This window comes from Mauremys reevesii, linkage group 2 (genome assembly GCF_016161935.1).
Source record: "Mauremys reevesii isolate NIE-2019 linkage group 2, ASM1616193v1, whole genome shotgun sequence".
Taxonomy (NCBI): Eukaryota; Metazoa; Chordata; order Testudines; family Geoemydidae; genus Mauremys; species Mauremys reevesii.
In genome coordinates this window covers 55,572,460-55,592,801 of record NC_052624.1, presented here as the reverse complement: position 1 = coordinate 55,592,801, position 20,342 = coordinate 55,572,460, and the positions used below count along the sequence as shown (strand labels likewise).

General features: G+C 41.4%; 1 protein-coding gene across 1 annotated transcript; it reads right to left on the bottom strand.

The window, feature by feature from the left end:
- Positions 1-713: 713 nt before the first annotated feature.
- Positions 714-19,985, bottom strand: TSPAN13 (tetraspanin 13). Its single transcript, XM_039527813.1, has 6 exons — positions 19,776-19,985; positions 10,959-11,126; positions 6,778-6,858; positions 2,949-3,062; positions 2,453-2,563; positions 714-1,897 (listed from the first exon to the last, which is right to left on the bottom strand). The coding sequence occupies exons 1-6, from the start codon at positions 19,836-19,838 to the stop codon at positions 1,823-1,825; spliced, it is 612 nt and encodes a 203-aa protein (XP_039383747.1). The 5' UTR covers positions 19,839-19,985; the 3' UTR covers positions 714-1,822.
- Positions 19,986-20,342: the final 357 nt, after the last annotated feature.

The following is a 20,342-nucleotide window of genomic DNA, read 5'->3' as shown; positions in this document are numbered from 1 at the left end:
TAAAAAGAGAGGTTTGCCTTTAAGTATGCACACACCCCTCCGCACCTGAGCTAATAGATAAAATGTCAGACTGCACTCAAGTATATGTAGCACGGTGCTGGGTTTTGTAGAATGAATAAAAAACTTGTGCACTGCAAATAACTTCTTCTCTGCAGCTCTGTACATGAAGTTCTTAATGCTTCTCCCTTCTGTCCCATCTCAAATCTCCACCTAGATATCCTTATGCAATCTCAGTTTAGAAAAAAACTGAGCATATGGATGCCTATATGGGTCTTATCACCTCTGTACCTGAGCACCTGCTTACTACACTAAGTTCAGTTATCTCCTATTCAGTGAAGGCCCTTCAAAAATCCCACCCCAACCCACATTATACTTGTTTCCTCACACTCTCCAACCTGTGCTGCCTGCGCTCTTCTGTAGCTGCTCTCCTAAATATTCATTTTGTGCATCTTCCCAATTTTTCATGTTGAGTGTCATACAAGGAGAAGAGGAGGAATTTCAGCCAAGAGGGGCAGCTCTATTGAAATCCTTCACTGAAGACATGACAACATTTAATCATAATTCAGAGAAAAGACTGCATGCTAAAAACATATCATGCACTTCAAAGATTAGGTCTTCTAATCATCTAGTGCACGGTGTCAGACAGTGTATCTATTTTAGCATATGAACAACTTGGTCAAGGCCAATGATTTCTTCTGAAGTTTTAGAGAGCATTCCTGTACAAGCACTTTTATTATTATTATTTTTATTAAACTACCAAAAATGACACAATGATATTTTTTACAATTACATTTCAAATCAAGTATTTTAAATAGATACTGAAGGATGAAGGTGGGTCAGGTTTGACAATGAATGTCAGTATCACACTTTTATAAGTTATTACAACAATGAATTTAAACTACCTGTAAAAAATAGTTTTATAAGAAATCTTTGGACATCAAATCAAAATTTGTTACACTAACAAAATGGATCAATAACAGTTCTGATATTGTCTTAGTACCAGGTTCATTCATCTATCAAGAAAGTTTCTTTTTTAAAGTACTTTTAAAATTAATATCAATAGGTTAATTTTCATGGTTTTCCTCATTATTCTCAATTGCTTAGATACAAATATGAAAAAATATTTTTATTCCCTTTAAATGCAATTCTAAAGATGTCAAAACTAAAGCCTATAGAAGTCATTTAACATATGTTTATATCCATGATCTAAAATGGTATCTTGAATTTATCTAAAGAAACGAAACGAAATAAAGGGTTGATAAGTTTAAATATTTCAGATGTTCTCTATTATTTAAACCCACACAGCAGAATGGGAAACAGTGATTCAATAGAAAAAACAAATTTACTGTATTTCACCCTACCGGCATTCAACATACTTTTTCCATTAAAATGATGCATCTGTTTGTGGTTTTTTGTATTAAAAAAAACACACACACACACACCACACAAGAAAGTGGTAATGTCAGAATATATGTTGGTTGTATTTTTTTGTGGTTTGGTTGGGAACAAACAAACAAACAAACAAACCCACTAAGAAAGGCAATAAAACTAACTTGAAACAGTAGACTTCAGGAATTGTTGTGATCCAACAGTTATTTAACCATCTCAGAACTGTTCAGATTCTTTTCAGCTACAGAATAGATATATCTATTTCCAGATAGAGAATGCAGAGGTGAAGATGGGAAACTAAAGATAACAAGCTCAAACATCTCCATGTAGGAAAATCATTTTCTTTCAGATCCTTAGCATGCAGAAGTGCCAATTGCTAGAGAATTCATATTTCAACTGGAAAAAAAGATTCAGTCCTTGAGAAATTTTCCAATCAAAGAAATGCACTAGGGTTTGCACGAGAATCTTTTTGGTTCCTGTATCTATAAGTCAGCCAAACTCCCAAAATCTGCAAAAGAAGAAGAGACACTTAGCAGTGCTTTTATCTCCCCCTGGCCCCAGGCATCTGGTTTAAAGAACAAAATATTTTCCCAAGTGTTGTGATGCATGTGTAAATTTTATGTAAGTTCAGGACATGCTTGCACTGGCACTTAAATCACAAGAAAACCCCACAAGTCCCTTCATTACTAGTGGGAGGACATATCTTGCGAGAGGATTCATTCTAGCAACAAGGAAAAAAACCTCCATATACAACGTGTGCGGTGTTGGCACATACTTCCCTATGACCACACCAATATCTACAATTATTGCTTATCCATTTACCTACAGTATTAACAATGTAACTTGAAAGGTATGGCTACCATACGTACTAAAGATTAGAGACCAGTGCTGAGTATCTACAAACCTGCCTCTTGACAGTGTCTGTTCGCTATCCATTCTGCTTGAGTTGCTAGTCAGAAAAGTTAAATGGATGTTGAATAATAGTGTTAGAAATTTCTGTAGTAAATTCCTAATACACCGGACTTTTTTTTTTTTGGAAACAATTATGCTAAAGTGCACTCACCTCAGTGAAACTGAAGAAGAGTCCTATGCCACCTACAAATCTCAGTACCATTCCTGAATATTCTTCTATTATAGATTCACATGTTACACACTGGTTAACTTTAACACAAGCCTGTAACAGAAGAAATTACAGCTTTTAGATTATCAAAAATGTAGCACAAACATGGGAAGCTAGCCAGAGGCACCTAGTCTTTAGATGGCTTAGTTTTGTCCAAGACTGGCATTTTTAATAAATTGGACTGTAAATAATACTTGATTCCTATGTCATGCTTTTCAATCAGAAGATCTCAAAGTGCTTGAGTACGAAAGAGGTAAGTACCATAAAATGAATTGATACAAATTTCTGTCTTGTGTTTTCGATAATGATTTTTCAAACTATACAGTATTCCTGTAAATGTGATCTACTTAAGCTGCCAAGCAATGGCAATATGGTTGCACACTTCTCTAGAAAAGAATGAGTGAAAGTAACAAAAGTTATAACTCAGTAATCTACTTACAGCAGAGCAGGTTTCACTTGAATTGAAGTTTTTGAAACCACAACAGTTTAGATTCCTCTCAATATCTTCTCTAGCACTCTTTGTGTTGTTCCATCCAACCTCTAGAAGTTGGCGCTACAAGACAAGTTAACACATACATCATTTAATAAATGCTACCCTTGTTTTTTGTATTTCATTGGTGTCCACATAGTACACGATACCCACAGACACAGCCCCACCCTGATATATTTACAGTCTAAAACAAGCAAATATCATGAATATAGTGTACAAATAGCCCAAATAGCTAAAGCAAGAAAAATATCCAGTATATAAGGTTCACAGTCCTAATGGATTATCACCACTCTTTTTCAGATCTACAGTTGTATCACCAGCCAAGTGGCAAGGTGAATTTTAATAGGCAGCAGGTTTAAAACAAAACAAAAGGAAGTATTTTTTCCACACAACACGTAGTCAACCTGTGGAATGTCTTGCCAGAGGATGTTGTGAAGGCCAAGATTATAACAGGGTTCAAAAAAGAACTAGATAAATTCATGGAGAATAGGTCCATCAATGGCTATTAGCCAGCATGGGCAGGGATGGTGTCCCTAGCCTCTGTTTGCCAGAAGCTGGGAATGGGTGACAGGGGATGGATCACCTGATGATTACCTTTTCTGTTCATTCCCTCTGGGGGACCTGGCATTGGCCACTGTCAGAAGACAGGATACTGGGCTAGATCTGGTTGGTCTGACCCAATATGGCCATTCTTATGTTCAGATCTCTCATTAACCAGATTTTAGTGAAACACTGGTTTTACTGTGACCAACACTGTGCGTGGCTGATCATCTAGTTACCATGCCCTTATTCACGCCCTGCTGCTGCTGACGGGTGATTGAATTGTGTCAGATACTAATGCTAAAAGTTAAGAGGCACTAACTGAAGATGTTCCATAAAATCCAACATAGAGTAAAACATAGTAAATGTAATGGGCAAGTTTGCTGGAGCTAGGACCTAGCACGGATACTCTTGTTCCTCCACAGCAGGAAGTTAGCCAGAAGCTGTAGTAATTACAGTAGCACTGAGTTAGCCCCAGGGAAGTTCCAGAAAACTGGAAGAAAGCTAATGTTTTCCCAATTTTAAAGGAGGCTAAACAGCATGACCAAGGTAATTAAAGGTATGTCAGCCTTGCATCAATCCCAGGCAAGATAATGGAGCGGCTGATACAGGACTCTATTAATAAAGAACTAAAGGAAAATAATAAAATTAATGCTAATCAACATGGGTTTCTGGCAAACAGATCCTATCAAACTAACCTGACATCTGTTTTTGATATTACAAATTTGGATAAAGGTGATAGCGTTGATGTAATATACTTAGACATGACATTTTGATTAACATAGCCTGTTTTTAAATCAATTTCATAGATGCTAACAGAGGTCTCAAAATATAACTGTGAAAAGGGAATTGTCATCAAGTGGGTTTGTTTCCAGTGGTGTCCTGCATGGGTCCGTTCTTGACCCTACACTACTTAACAGTTTTATCAATGACCTGAAACACAAAAATCACTGATAAAGTTTTCAGATGACACTAAAATTGGGGCAGTGGTAAATAAGGACAAGGATAGATTACTGATTCAGAGTGATCTAGATCACTTGGCAAACTAGGCACAAGCAAAAAATATCCATTTTAATATGGCTAAATGTAAATGTATACATGTGGGAACAAACAACGTAGGCCATACTTACAGGATGGGGGACTATCTTGGGAAATCGTGACTCTGAAAGAGATTTGGGGGTTGTGGTAGAGAAGCTGAACATGAGCTCTCAGTGTGATGCTGTGGCCAAGAGTGCTAATATGATCTTGGGATGCATAAATGGGGGAAACCTCAAATAGGTTACTTTACCTCTATATTTGGCACTGGTGTGACTGCTGCTGGAATACTGTGTCCAGTTCTGGTGCCCACAATTCAAGAAGGATGTTGATAAATTAGACAGGGTTCAGAGAATAGCCACGAGAATGATTAAAGGATTAGAAAAAACACGCCTTATAGTGATTGAGCTTCTTGAGTCTATCTATTTAGCTTAACAAAGAGAAGGCTAAGGGGTTTCAATTCAGTCTATAAGTACCTACATGGAGAACAAATATTTAATAATGGTCTCTTCAATCTAGCAGACAAAAGGTATAAACATAATCCAACAGCTGGAAGTTGAAGCTACACAAATTCAGACTAGAAATAAGGTACATTTTTAACAGTGAGAGTAATTAATCTTTGGAACAATTTACCAAGGGTTGCAGTGGATTCTCCATCACTGACCATTTTTAAATCACAACTGGATGTTTTTCTAAAAGAGATGCTCTAGGAATTATTTTGGGGAAGTTTATGGCCTGTGCTATACAGGAGGTCAAACTAGAGGATCACAGTGGTCCCTTCTGGCCTTCAAAAATCAATGAATTCAAGATGAAAAGCTTTCAGAAAGGGTGGGTGCAAAGGTGAGGAAGAGAACAAAGGGAGCAACTTTCCTACTTTCACCTCACACACAGCCATCAATCAAAGCCCTGCCACATACCCCCCTTTATCCCATGACAGCTGTCCCTGGTTTTTTCCCCCCACATTGAGAGGTGTGATCACTGTCATCAGTAGCTCCTGCACAAACTATGCTTGATAACATCTTATCCACTGTGTAAACCTCACTAGGTTACAAAGCTGGGCTATAGAAATGAAGTTGAATCAAGGAGGTAACCTTTAATAAATGGCACAGATTTGTGAAGTCTAGCAGTTCAAACAGGGTATAAACTTAAACAAAACAAAAAAAAAAAGAGACTGGCTCTTAGAGGCAGACTGCGTGCCCAGGGGACAGGGGCGGCTCTAGAGCCCAGTGGGGCAAGCACCCGCCTGGGGCGGCCCTTTCCCGGGGGGGGCGGCAGATTGGGCCGGTGGACCTGCCGCAGTCATGCCTGCGGGAGGTCCACCGGAGCCCCGGGACGACCGGACCTGCCGCAGGCATGACTGCGGACGGTTCGCTGGTCCGGCGGCTCGGCTGGACCTCCCGCAGGCATGACTGCGGCAGGTCCACCGGAGCCGCCGGACCCGCGAACCGTCCGCAGCTGCGGGAGGTCCAGCTGAGCCGCGCGACCAGCGGACCCTCCGCAGTCATGGCCGCGGCAGGTCCGCTGCTCCCGCGGCTCGGGGGCGCCTCCCGGGCATGATTGCTTGGGGCGGCCAAATTTGTAGAGCCGCCCCTGCCAGGGGATGGGGCTGGTTCCATATGCCAGTGTACTACTAGACAGTCACTAAGCAGGGGGTCAATTATCTGACTTTTGTGGATAGAGGAAGGAGATAAGCAAAGCATGTAAACCCTATTTGATTTAAGGTGTAACGGATTGGACTGAATATACCTATAATAGCCATAGTTTTTGGATTATTCATTTTATTATATAGAAATGTTTTTTATACACAAAGTAATTCAGTGTTAGTCTCCTTTGCTGTTATCTTCAATTTAGATTAGTGCATATTAGTTCAGCTTGCTTCAAGTTGCTGAACTTCACATCACATAACTGACATACTTGAGAACAGAAATGTAACCAGGAAAGTCTAAAAGTACTAGAGTCATAATATAAACGGCATAAGCTTCCTCCTAGGAAGCTGACACTGAGCACTGATTTTGCAGTAGTCCTTAGCTTAATAAAGCATGTGAAGAAGGTCCCCATCATCCTTTATAGATATAATACAATCAATATACTATACTATGCATACTACAGTTTGATCAAACTTGTCTAGGCAGCAGTACATAGCTCAAAACTATCTACAACACAACATTTTTGTTCAACTGAAAATTCAGAAGAAATTTCTTACCTGCTGATCTTTGTTCAATGCCAAACAAGCACAGGAGACTGAAAACTGGACAATGAACACTAGCAAGAGAATAATCATGTACTGAAGAAAAAACAGTTAAGGTTAAATTTTCAAAGGAATTTTAGGTAAGCAAAGCATGTGCTTAACAGTTACATGCAGAGTCAAGTACACCTCTGCCTCGATATAACGCTGTCCTCGGGAGCCCAAAAATCTTACTGCGTTATAGGTGAAACCGTGTCATATTGAACTTGCTTTGATCCATCGGAGTGCTCAGCCCTGCCCCCCCCCCCCCGAGCACTGCTTTACCGCATTATATCCAAATGTGCGTTATATCGGGTGGCATTATACCGAGGTATCAGTGTATGTACATAAATGGTGCTTAAGAATATAAAAACTATTGAGCATCTAAATGGGAGGGCTTGGCCATCTTTTGGAAGTAATAAGTAAGAGCTCAACCAGACAATGCTTTATGATACAAGTTTAAAAGAAAAAAATTGCAATGCTTTGTGTTTGTTTTCTACAAGGTCACATGATTTTAAAGATCCCATGGAATAGGGGTTATAAATTCTAATTCTATAGTATGAGACAATATATTCATGTAATGTTTAAGAAAAATCTTGTAAATGAGTTCCAATAGATCGTGGATTAGGGACCCAATCTTATGGGGTTCCACGGGCTTCTGTATAGAAAGATTAACCTAAATAATCTATCTACCCATTGGGACTCAGTGCTCAGTCAAGAAGATACCATCAGAGATGCTTAGGTCTGTGGTTCTCAAACTGTGGATGTCTCCCCCCTCAGGTAACATGCTTGTTAACAGTAAAAATGTTTTCAAATAAAATAAATAAAATAAAAGAGGTGAGAAATAACAGACCTCAACTCTATTGTCCCTCTGCAAAATTTGTGTACACAGAGTCAATCCCTTACCTCTCTCTAAAAGTAAGAAGTTTCAAAAAGTTCAATGAATAGAAGACTGTTGTGGGCAGAATAGATCTGGACAAGAAGAAGTCTGGAGATAAATGTGAGAAGCGAGGGACATATGCTTGTTTTGTTAAAATATTATATGTTTGCTGTTGAAGAAAAAAAATCCAGAATACTTAATGTTGTTTTAGTTAAATAAAACAATTTAACTATCTGTCTGGTAATGTTCTCCTCCTAATACAGCATGGCAAGAAAATCCTCCAAATATTAATGATTAACCTGTTGAATTGGAGATAGTTCACCTCCCAATGACTTCAGAAATATCTGCTTCAATTACCTTTGGTAAATGAAATAACCAAACAATCATTCATTTTCTGGTATAGCTGTAAAACTAATCTGAGAAGTTTTCAAAATAAATCACTTTAAAAATGTATAGTGTGTACCTTCTAAAAATGAAACCTACATCTCTGAGTTATGAAGAATATGTATTAAGGTTATAACAACCAACAAGAATGCACTTTTATGTAGAAAACCATGATTAAATTGAGTCTTCCTGACTAGTGATTTAAATCATGATTTAAATTAAATTGATGTAATCAAATCCACCCTGGTATAACCTATGGCCTTCTGTGTACTACAGGAGAGGCTCCTAGAGGTTGTCTAAAGAAAAAAATATTCAAAATTGACAAAAAGGTATGTTTGGAGAGAAAATAGCAAGCCATAACTCTGCTGCAATACATTGGACAGAATGGAAAAATATCTAGCCAAAACAGGGCATGTCTACTTGCCTTTTAATGCCTATTTAATCTATTTGTATTATAGCAACACCCAGGAACCTGACTAATGGATCAGGACCCAGCCATGCTAAGTGCTTTACAGATGAAACAAAGAAAAAAAGTCCCTGCCTCAGAGAACATTTATCTGCTGACCTTGTTAACAAGGTTGCAAATTTAGATCAGCAATATTTTTTGTGATGCAGAGGACTGTTTGCAATAATTTTCATCAGACAGCTGACCTAGAAGTGGAAAGTTCCATACTCCCATTGCTAGTCCCAGACTCAAAGTTAGTAAGGGTTTAAATGACAGATTTCCTGTACACAAAGCAGTTAATTTTCCAGGCAGTCTTAGTGGGTAGGCAGCACCCTTTGTTCAAACATTCTTTTTCCTTCCATGACTCAGAGTCTCACCTTCTTACAGAAAGTAACCTGAACCTGCACCAAAAAAAAACAAACAAACAAAAAAAAAAAAACGTACACAGGAGAGATACTATTACAATACAGGATCTTAACATCTCTTGTTTTCTTAAATCTGTTTTTTAAAATGCATCATTCTGAAAGGAAAAACCTTTATTTTTAAATATTGAAGAGGCAAATTTTGAAAGTTTGTAATTAGTTTTCTGACGTTCATTGACAGATTTGTATCTTTCTGGAAACTGAACTACTGTATTAGCAAAATTAAAAGTCACTCTTTGATTTTTGGGTGCAGTCCACTAATGAAAAATAAAGTTGGAGTTGATGAATCTTTACCCACCCTCGCCAACCCCAGAATGAAAGCTAAATACTATTATCAAGATTTAACCATGGAGGGAATCACCATAAACTACTTACATAGCGTCAACACGGCACGTTGTCAATAGCATTAGACAAAGTCCATGCTGTGACCCCAAGAACCTCTTGGTGCCATCTGACAAAGGGTTCACTGATCTGTAACAGCAACTGCTATCAGGCCGGACAAACTCACTACACCCACCACACTGCTTTCATAGTATATATCCAAAGAGGATCAAGTGAAGTATCTAATAAAAGCGTATGTCCTACTGATCATCTTAATCATTTTGAGATGTATGGGTGGGTGATATTTAGGATGTATCTATGTACTGAAATTATATTTTAGAATCTGTGACCCATGTAGGTCTGACAAACAGGTTTTGTCAGACAAAGATGTAGCTTCACCTGTCTGCATTGTAAGTAAGCATTTTAAGCCAACACAATGGAAGTCGGTTGGCACACAACATCAACACAAAGATGTGAAAGCACCATGGAACCAGCACACTAGGGAGTAAACCACAGGGGTCATTCCGACTCTACGGACAAAAAAACGTAGATTTGGGGGTGTAACAAAGCAGCAAGAGGACACGTTTTTTATCCTTCACTGAAGTGCCAAAAACAGTGGAATCCTAGTCTTGTTGATTGGTGATGCTGGAAGATTGCTTTAGGTGGGTAACTGCTTTAGACAAGGATTTTAGCTTTTTAAAGTTAAGGTTCGACTCTAAGGATTGTGTTATACTTTTTGTTTTATATGTAACCATTTCTGTTTCCACTTGTCAGCCTTACTCACTGTCTTGGGTCGCGGCTTTTGATAATAAACTTAAGATTGTTTTTACTATAAATATATCTCAGTGATGTTATCAAGGACCTGCTCCTGAACTGTATCAGACAAACTGTGTGTATATTGTTACTTTGGGGACAGGAAATCTGGTAATTTCTGTAGGTGTCCAGTTAGAGGGGCTGGATGCTGCAGGGGGATGTTTCCCGGGGGCTTGGATACACCTATTGTTAACCTGTGGAGATTGTGGTTAGTGGTGTTAGGGAGCTGACACCCTGTTAAGCACTGGAAAGTCTTCCTCTCAGTGAGGCAGGAGGGTAACAAGGAGACTCTCAGTCCTGGGCACCCCGAGAAAGTGTCTCACATGCTCAATTCTAATTCGGGCTGACAAAGGACTAGATGTGAATGAAAACAAAAAGGATGCTGAATTAAATATGCGTCACCCGCTTCATAGAGATCCAAAAACCCAATTGGTGCTTGAGAAATATCTAAATTTTCCTATAATAAATTCAGGGAAACCTGTTATACCAGGACTGTCATCTGACTCCACCACAACACAGTTGAGTTTACTTTAATCTAGAGTTAGAACTGTGTTGTAATTAGGTCAGGGGACAAACATGCAGTAAAAGTCTCCTGCGACTGTTATAGATGTGATGTAGATGAGCCCTTGACAGAAGTAACATTTTCATCATACAAATGAAAAGGAAGCAAGAGGTTTAAAGAAATCTACAGTGGATGAAGGGGAGCATTATGGAGAACTAATTTTGTGGCACAAATTGGGAAGGAGCGTTGGGACACATGTTTGTTCTTTGTTTGTATAGCATCTAGCACAATGAGGAATTACTTTAATACAACCCCCCCCCACACACACACACAACTCCCTCCCCCCCCCATACCACCACAACTTGTGTTTGTAAATTCCCAATCAAAGGATACAAAGAAGAGTAACACCTGATGGTGTTTGACTGCCCCAATCAGTCCAACCAGAGCAATAAGGAACAGAAAGATCCCCACTGCAACTACCACACCAACTACTCGGAAACTAGAAATGAGGCCAAAGCCGATACCCCATGCTGCAATTCCAATCAGCAGCAGGCTGACCAGCTACCGGGGAGGAGGGGAAAAAAAAAAAAAAAGACAATTAGTATGTAAACAAAAAATGGTCTAGATTGCTAGTGCTCCTAGCACTAATGTTTCCTGCCATTAAAAGAGGATACATCTTTCCCCCACTCATAACTGAAAAACAAAAGTCCAAAAAGTGAGGTTAGCAATTTTAAAATAAGCGCCTGTAGAAAGTTCTCTTGTTCATAATTTAAAGTGTACATTTATCTTTCAATATTGTGAATATTCCAACACATTCCATCCCCAGTTTAAGACCAACGTCTCATACCAGAGACGCCAATATAACAATGGGGATTAAAACAGAGTTGAACATGCATCTGAAACAAGGATTAACAGCTTTATACCACAGATTGAGAAATAAATTAGGAGTTCCAAATACCTTGTGAGAAATGCAAGGTCTATTTAAAGAAACAGGATATACTTGGCTCCGTTGCTATGTGAACAGGTTGGAAAAAAATATCCTACTTTCTAGACATATAATCCAATCACCACTACACCAGTGTTAATCTTCAACATTTTCTGAATTGTTGATGTTGGGACAACACACATTTACAGAGATCAAATGCAAATATGATGCGTGTCAAATACTGCAGACAGCAAAAACAAACAGTCAGGAGTCTTGTCCTTGAGGAATGTTCCTTTGGGAAATCAGCTTTACTATGAAGTAAAGACTACTCTAATAATCACAACAAATTCAAAACGATCTCAGTAAGCAGTCTCCTTCCTTTCAAAGGATGGTGTTCTGAAAATGCAGATTGTGGTTCAGCCAGTTTATTAGAGATATTGTTTTATGAGCAGGAAGGTCCAGCCTTTCCTGTTTTCACTCTAACACAAAGAAAAGTGTTGGAGCCAGAAAAAACTCCAGGATAGTTAGATCAAGGGTGGAATATGAAGGAGGGAAGTAGACTACAAATAATCAGCGCCCTAAACAAACGATGACAAGCTGCAAAGAAAAAAAAAAGTGGGGGGGGGGGGAGGGAGAGCTCACTTCTGGCCTTGCCAAAAGTAATTGAGTTTTGTAATTAAGTGCAGCTGTAAGTGTTTTGCCTAGTACAACTATTTGATTTTACTAATCACATAAATGCAATCTGAGCACTACATGTGGCTTTCAATTTTCAGTTAAACAAATTTACAGGAAGACACCTTTGTGCCGCCTCTACAACCCCAAACAAAAGATTTCCAACCCAGCCTCAGTTCCAATGTAGTTACCCAGGGCCATTTTTAAAGGTATTTAGGCACCTATTGGGATTTTCAGAAGTCCCACTATGGAAGTTCAAAAATCACACAGGCTCCAAAATGCTATTTGTGACATATAAAAATCCACTATGTCACTAGTCTAATTCGGGTTGACTAGTGGGCTTGTCTACAGGGGGACATACAGGAAAAGTAATCCAAACTAATTAAGGTGTGAACTTGAAATGGGTTAGTTAAACTACATTAAACTCCTGTATGAACACTCTCATTCAAATTAAAGTGGCCTTCATTCAGTTTAGTTGAATTCACTTCCAAGGTGAATTAAGAGAAGCCAAACTAAGGCCACTTTAACTCTGAACAGCATCGACATGGGGATGCAATGCTGTTGAAAAATCCAAGCCACCAGATTAATTAATTTTACTGAACTAGTCTTAGAATAAAACTAAGTGAGGAACACTCTGAATGACATTGGCAAACAGCCCAATATCTCTCAAGGCCTTTTTCTGGAGGAGGTAGGGAATTTGTTTTGTATTGATTTTCATAAAGAAAGACAATGAAAAGTTCAAAGAGGTAAAGATAGACTTTGCATAAGTCTCTAAATACCAAACAAGACCCAAACAAGAGCCACTTTTGCTCACTTTGAACTGTAACTTCTTAAGTCTCTGTACCAAAGATATCTGCTACCTCTTTTTCCTGACAGTCCTAGCTAAATACCTTTTCCCTTAGCCACGTGTCTGAGTGGCTATTGGGATCCACCAGGGCTAGCGCTACCTGCTGAAGCACCTATACCAGTGCCCCCCTCTTATCCCTGTCCACAACCCCTACCCCTCAGAGCGGGGAGCAGCTGGGGGTGGGGAAAAAAAGAGGAGGGGAGATGTGGCTGGAGTAAGGGTGCTGAGGCTGGGAGCGGGGCCAGGGACCAAGCTGCAGCCAGGTGCAGGATCGGAGTCGCAAATGGGCTGCAGTGGGGGCCGGCAGCCGGGGCCCTGTGGGGCTCCACTCCTGGACCAGCCCTGCCTCAGCCCCGGCTGGAACAAGCAGTGTTGCAGTCAGGCTCCCAGCTGGGTGCAGAGCTGCACTGAGCCAGGGCTGTGGCTGGGGGCAGGGCCAAAGCAGAGCTCGGGGTGAGGAGGGGCTGGGTGGTGCTCTTCCCCTATGAGGGCTGCCCTGAACCTACTGTGCCCCCCAAAGACCCCACCATGCCCTCATGGGGGGCACATCCCACCACTCTGGGGTCCTCTAACCTACAGCATGTACCTCCAAGTCACAGCACACCATAGAGGTTTGGGGTATTGAGCAGCCTCCCATCTCATTTATATAGTAGCCCACCTGTAATGCTGACTTTAGCTATGATATTGGAAAAAACTTCTCTCCATTAAAGTTTGTGTGAGCACTGAAGCAGCTATAATGAAAGGATTGGTTGACTCATGGGGATTGGTAACAGGAAATTTCACCTGTAGGTCACTTGTTTAACTAAAGGAGTGATCAAAGCCTAGTTACTGAACAACTTTGTGATGTGACACAGGCAATATATGTGAAAGGAGATAGGAATGCTGCAAGTCAGAAGAGCCGGTTCTGCCATTGGCATGACAGTCCAGCTTACTTATGTATAATACTTTCTAGTTCAGAGCAAGATGGGTTTGCTGCTTTTAACTGAAAGAATAATCTCCTTTTCAGAGGAATTGGAACAAAAATGTCTCTGATGTTTAGTATACAGGTGTTAGAGAACCATTCATTTTTTGGAACTGTTAGAAAATCTAGGTGCCTGTATTTTCATCTTTGTTGGTTTTCTGTGGCCAACTTGAGACACCTGGTACCATATTTTCAGAATAATGGAGGACTCAGTCCTCATGTTCTTTTCCACAGCAGGAATGGGAGAGTGGGGTAACATAAAGGCATCTTTAAGCCACCTTTGTGCCTCCTATATTCTGGGCCTTGCTAGGGGCCAGCCTAAGGGGTGTTCTAAATTATGCTGGTTCAGAAGGGCCAGACTATAGTGCACTCCGTGCCCCTCCCTCCTCTCACCTACTTTTGATTTCCCCCCTGTAGCTGTGCTGGCAGCTACATACCAATCACTTCCTTACACCGAGGATATTTCTCAGAGACCTGTTTCCTCCCTCTTTATATCATCATAAAGGAGGTGGATAGTACAGCAGAAGTCTGGCCCAGGTGTGTCTTATGCTCCACTCCCAAATATCGAGGCACACAAAATTAGTGAACCCTTTTGAAATTTTGACCTTAAGTTTATTAACCAAACAACTGCTTGGTTACAACTAAAGTCACCTTTTGTGACCAGGGGCAGCTCTAGGAATTGCGCTGCCCCAAGCAGGGCGGCGCGCCGCGGGGGGCGCTCTGGCAGTCGCCGGTCCCGCGGCTCCAGTGGACCTCCCACAGGCATGCCTGCGGATGCTCCACCGAAGCCGTGGGACCAGCGGACCCTCCGCAGGCATGCCTGCGGGAGGTCCACCGGAGCCACCTGCCGCCCTCCCGCGGTACGCCACCCCACGCGCGCACTTGGCACGCTGGGGTCTGGAGCCGGCCCTGTTTGTGTCTCAACCAAATCTTCTCTTCAAACTCTCATCAAAAGTACAGTACCACACAAAGTGTAGAAGACTATATAGCAGCAATAGGCAAGCAAACCATCACAAACCTACACCCATCTGTTAAATCAAAGCCAAATTCTGAGGTCTTATTTTGACCACCTCTTGTTTCATCCAAGTATTTGGAGATTCCTCAAGAAAGACAATTCTAGCATGGTTGCCTATATAGACAAAACCATGATTTATTGAAAATCCTACATAATTTCCATACCAAAGTGCAGGCTTCTGGTAAGTCCTAATAACTCCACAATTCTTGCCACAATTCATGCTCCCCCAGACCTGTATGTGGAGTCAGTAGAACCTATACCATCAGCAGTACGGTCATAGTGCATTTACCACTAGCAGTTTACTGCAGATTTCACTTAAAAACAAAACCAAAAACAAGAAGCCAATGGAGATTAACTTTTTACCTGCTTGAGCAGCCTTTCTACCACAAAGTAAAGTCTGATCTCATGTTTTGGCACCTCTCTACCTAAATACAGACACCATGCTCTGCTTAAGTTATTTGCATGAGCTATTAAGATGAAATATAATAATTAATAAATAGGCTATTAATATGGAACCATAAACACTGGAAGTTGCCTGTCTCCATACCAGTTAAACAATTAAATAAGAAGTGGAATTGACATAAACCTTGTAATAGATTGATGTATGGTAAAGCCAAGGAAATTTCCAAGTTTGTCACATGAATCTTAGAAATATTCCTAGGCCCTCTGTAGCCAATTTTATGCACTATCAAATGTGCACAAAGAAACTGGTGACAAGAGCCATGCAATGGATCAACATGATTTAGTTTAGGTTAACAAGAATATGTATTAAATATTTAGAAGCTTCTGTATAATCATTTTGCATAGACATAAAAACTGAGTCCATCTCATAAAGCTACCTTCAAAAAGTTACCTTGGGTGGAGGTGTTAAATATGGGAAAACAGAATATCTACGAATATCAAAGAGATGAAGTAGGGCCGCTCAGTACAAGCGGTTGCTGCATAAACTTCCCCTTACTGTCTTGGCACTGCACTCCCAAACTTTTTATTAAAAATCCATTAAAAACAAGTAGCGTGGTCACTTAGTAGCTGCTTATCTACATCACAGGTTGCAAAATTCATTTTCATATTAACTCAAATTTGCTGCTCTGTTCTCCTACAGACTATGCACTAACCCATTACCCCATAAGAACTTGTCCCATCCTGGCACAGAGTTAAAGCAGTCCTCTGGTTGCTTTAACTTATGCCTGATAGCACATGACTCCAAGAAGCTACTGAAACAGCAAGAAATTGGTATACCCAGACCTGCCCCGTTTACCATGGGAAAACCCACTGTGCCATGGGTAAGGGAGGAGTGGCAAAGAAACTGATATGGTGACTCTTCTTGGCTACACTAGGATCTCCTATAGAGAGGGAATCCTTGAAGAAGGATAAAGGGACAGATTCACTAGCTTTGGAAGATATTTCCCATGATGTATGTCCACTTCCCACTTGGCTAATGGTTTACTAACAGCCAGGCTGGCAAAGGGTTGTCTTCCCCAATATGAGAATTTCTGTCCTCATCCAAAATCTTGTGTGACATCCAGAGCAAATTTTATTTTCAGGTTATACTGGGAGATAGGAAAAGGGAACACTTTTGAAAAACAGAGAGAGGAGGTGGTATTAATCCAGTAATTACAGCAGCTGTAGTTACCATAATCCATTAGCATGACAGGCAGTGTTATAGAAATATATAGTTGTATGCAAAGCATGACATAATTTCAAAGTAATACTAAAGTATAAGACAGTTTTATATACCCTCTGTAGATAAACGTGAGCTCAATTACCAGCAAACTACTATATGAACTGTAGATTTTTCTAATCAGGTATTTGATATTTTCCATTGATTAGATTAATCTAACAAGGTGCAGTTACATAATCAGCTCTGTACTAGCTAAAATTACATACTTTGGAAAAAAAGGAAGCCATATCGACAGTAAATATGTAAGTTAAGTAAAACATATTCAATAAATTTTAAAAAATCAAAGTTGCAATATTGAAACTTTTTTAAAATTTCAAAGTTGGGTCCCTATAGTTCCTGCAGCAGCAGAAATGTAACTGTTTAGGCTGCTGCTCAGATGATATAAAACAAGTGGTTTTTGGTGGGATGGTTGTCAGCAGGTCTTTAGTTCAACTAATCCTCACAGTGGAGCTACCTTTTTAGTTTTTGATTGTTAACTGGGACATATTCCCCTTCCAATAAAACTTATTAAACAAGATATTAACTACCAACAGTTTTACTTAATCAGTTCCTCTTTAATGACTATCTACTTAAAGAAAATCCTCATTTATGTAAGCTAATATTAGTGCAATTACCAACTGAAAGATTAGCAGCATATTTTTTGTTATACACAAACACACATATTTCTACTTGACAGTCATTTTACCATATGGAATAGCAATAGGAGAAAAACAGGTTTTAAAAAAGGAAACTGCAAATACCTCAAAAATTAGCATGGACCTGAAATGTGTGTGTTTACATTTGCAGTCCTGTCTGCAGCTCCCAGTGGCTGTGGTTTGCCAGCAGATTACTCTGATGGGCTGTGTGCCACAGGTTGCCCACCACTAATGTAAAGAGAAGTCCCATTTGTTTTTTTTAAAACTACAATTACATTTCCAGCAGGGGTCAGATGGGATATAGGGGTGGCAATGCTCTTCTTCACAAAACAAACAAAATAAAATGCAAGTTGTCAAAATGAAACCTTCTCACATTAGACTGTGCAGGTGTTTAAACCATGATCACATAGCTCTCTGAACTCAGCTTTCCCTTGGTGGTGCTGATCTGCCCATAGGTTCTGCAGGGCTCCTTGGGCTTGGCTACTACGTGACTGGGGGATGAAGGGGGAGGGAAAAGAGGAGGAAAGTAGGAGTTATCTTCCAAACACCACTGCAGACATGACACCAAAATGAGATGTCACTCAGTACATTGTATAGACCTGCGATTCTCTCTTTCCCCCCTTACATGAGGAATGTACAGTTAACAATGTTGGACTGATAAACATCTTTGCATCAGTTTACACTCTTACATATTTGAGGTTTTCTTCACATCTGTAACAGCTAGAAACTTACTTTTGTTTGTCAAATTAAAGCTGAGATTCTAGAGAACAAGATGCTATCGCCAGAAAGGTGCAAGTATGCAGAACTTGAGGTGATTCCAAAAGTGATTTCCAGGCTGACCTGGCTTTTGCGTATATTATTGTCAAATGTTCGTTAAAGTAACCAAAAATATTAAATGCACGCTATAACAATTAAATTTAGATTTTTAGGAGATCTGTGGAAGGAAACAGTTATATCACCCCCCTACACTCCTCCCTGTTTCTGCACCAAAAGGCCTTATAATAAAAATATAGTTGCAAATTTTGTTTTCTTTTATATGTTGGAAATAGCTGCTTAGGGGAAGGTGAAGGTAAAATTAGAGAGTTGTTTTTTAAATTTGAGCATTGCAGGGAGTCAGTCATTTGCACATACAACTTTTAAATCCAGTAAAAAAATAAAATAATTTATACCTCCCCCTCCTGCCAGTACCCTACACAACAACTCTTTGAAATATTACTCATTTTAAAAAAGGAAATTGACTTATGAAGCTATTATAGGCATTTCTAAGCCCCTATTGCTTCAATAGCTGGAGGCTCTTTAATACCTTCCTCCCCACCCCCATGTACAAGTGTCTATTGAATCAACTTGCTCATATGTGCAGCCTAGATAAAATATTTTACAGAGCCTACATACTATACAAGTACAGAAGTTTTATATGTTATCATGTCAAAGAGCCCTCTTTTAGCACCTTACTAAGCACCATGGCAAAAATGTAAAAAAGGAGCCTTCCTCGTTCCTTGACTGGCTAAGGAGATCTTTCTAAGTAAAAAAGGTGTGAGCACATTTATTCTCAACTTTAACCAAACAACATTCAGGCTTTGCGGTGCTCTTTTCTCACTTTCTTGGTCTGCCTTGTTTTATAACATAATAATAAGAAACTAAAGGTAATAGGTCCAGGTGACACAAGATGATTTAGTCACGTGGAAGTTGAGGGGGGGGGGAGGGAGAACACCACCTTCCAGAGCCTAAAGTGCACTGGTCAGCGTCAGCAGTTACTAACTAAACACGATAAGCACCCGTCTCAAGGAGAGGAAGGTGGATTTTGATCTGAAACAAGACACGTTGCTCCAGTTTACAAGACACCACCATGACAGGGTGGTTTTTAAAACAGTTTAGTTAGTTCGCATTAGCAACCAGACTGATTCTGCTGAACCCTGGGAGACTATTGCTCCACAAGATAGGCTCACATGCCCATGCCAACCCCAGCTCCTTCCCTCCCCCAACCCTAGGAACACACAGATCTCTGCACCATCCCTATCCAAGCCTGATGCGTGGTCAAACAATCCTGTCTGTCTCTTAGAAGATTCAAGGCTGACTTCCCCCTTCAGGGAGACTGTGAGCAAGCAGGACACGGAGACCCCAGCAGCTGCCGGTGCTTTAACTCCCTGGCCGATCTTTCCGCTCTGCCTGCAGGTGCTGCACAGGCAGGAGCAGCTGCTGATCCCTGGAGGCTCCTCGGGGGAGGCAGGGGGAGCCGTTTCGCTGTGGATCCAAGCTGGCTCCGGCGGTGCCCTGGCTAATGGGGAGGCAGAAGAACCGGCGCGACGCCCCAGCCTCTCCTGCTGCAGACGGCGAGGCTGTGGCAGCCGCAGGCGGCAGCCTGACCAGCAGGGAGCTGCTCGCCCTCCTCCTCCTCCGAGCGGGGGCGTTACACTCACCCGGGGCCCCCCGAGGCTGGCGCTGGCGCTGGGCCGGGAGAGGCGGCAGCTACTCACCGTGTAGAGCAGGTTGAGGGCGCACAGACAGTTCTTGGAGCAGGTGAAGCCGCCGCAAACCATCTCGCCAGCGCCGTTGGCCGCGGCTGGAGAAGGGGGCTGCAGCGAGCGAGCGCAGGCAGGAGCGGCGAGGGCCCGAGGGCTGGTGCCTGCGGTCCGAGCGGCTGGGCAGGTGGCAGCTCGAGCCCGCAGTGCGCTGGGAATTCACGCGCCCTCACGCCGGCTATGCCACCTCCTTGGGGGGTGGGGTTGGGGGGGGGGGGGAGCTGCGCTCGCGGCCGCGCTCGCTGATTGGCTGCACTTCGGCCACAAAGGTAAAAATATGCAAATGAGTGGAGCGCTGAAGGGTGGTGGCGGCGGCGGCGGCTGGAATCCGGGAGGGGGAGGGGATCGGCCCGGTAGCCGCGGGGAGCCCAGGTGAGGGCGGTGGGAGCCGGAGCTGCAGCCTGGGGAGCGAATGGGGACACGCAGCGAGCCAGATGCGCACTATTGAGGGTGCATCTGCCCTGGTAGGTTCCCACTAGCTTGGGGCGCCCCGGGGCTTGCATTTGTGCGCCCCGGCTTTAG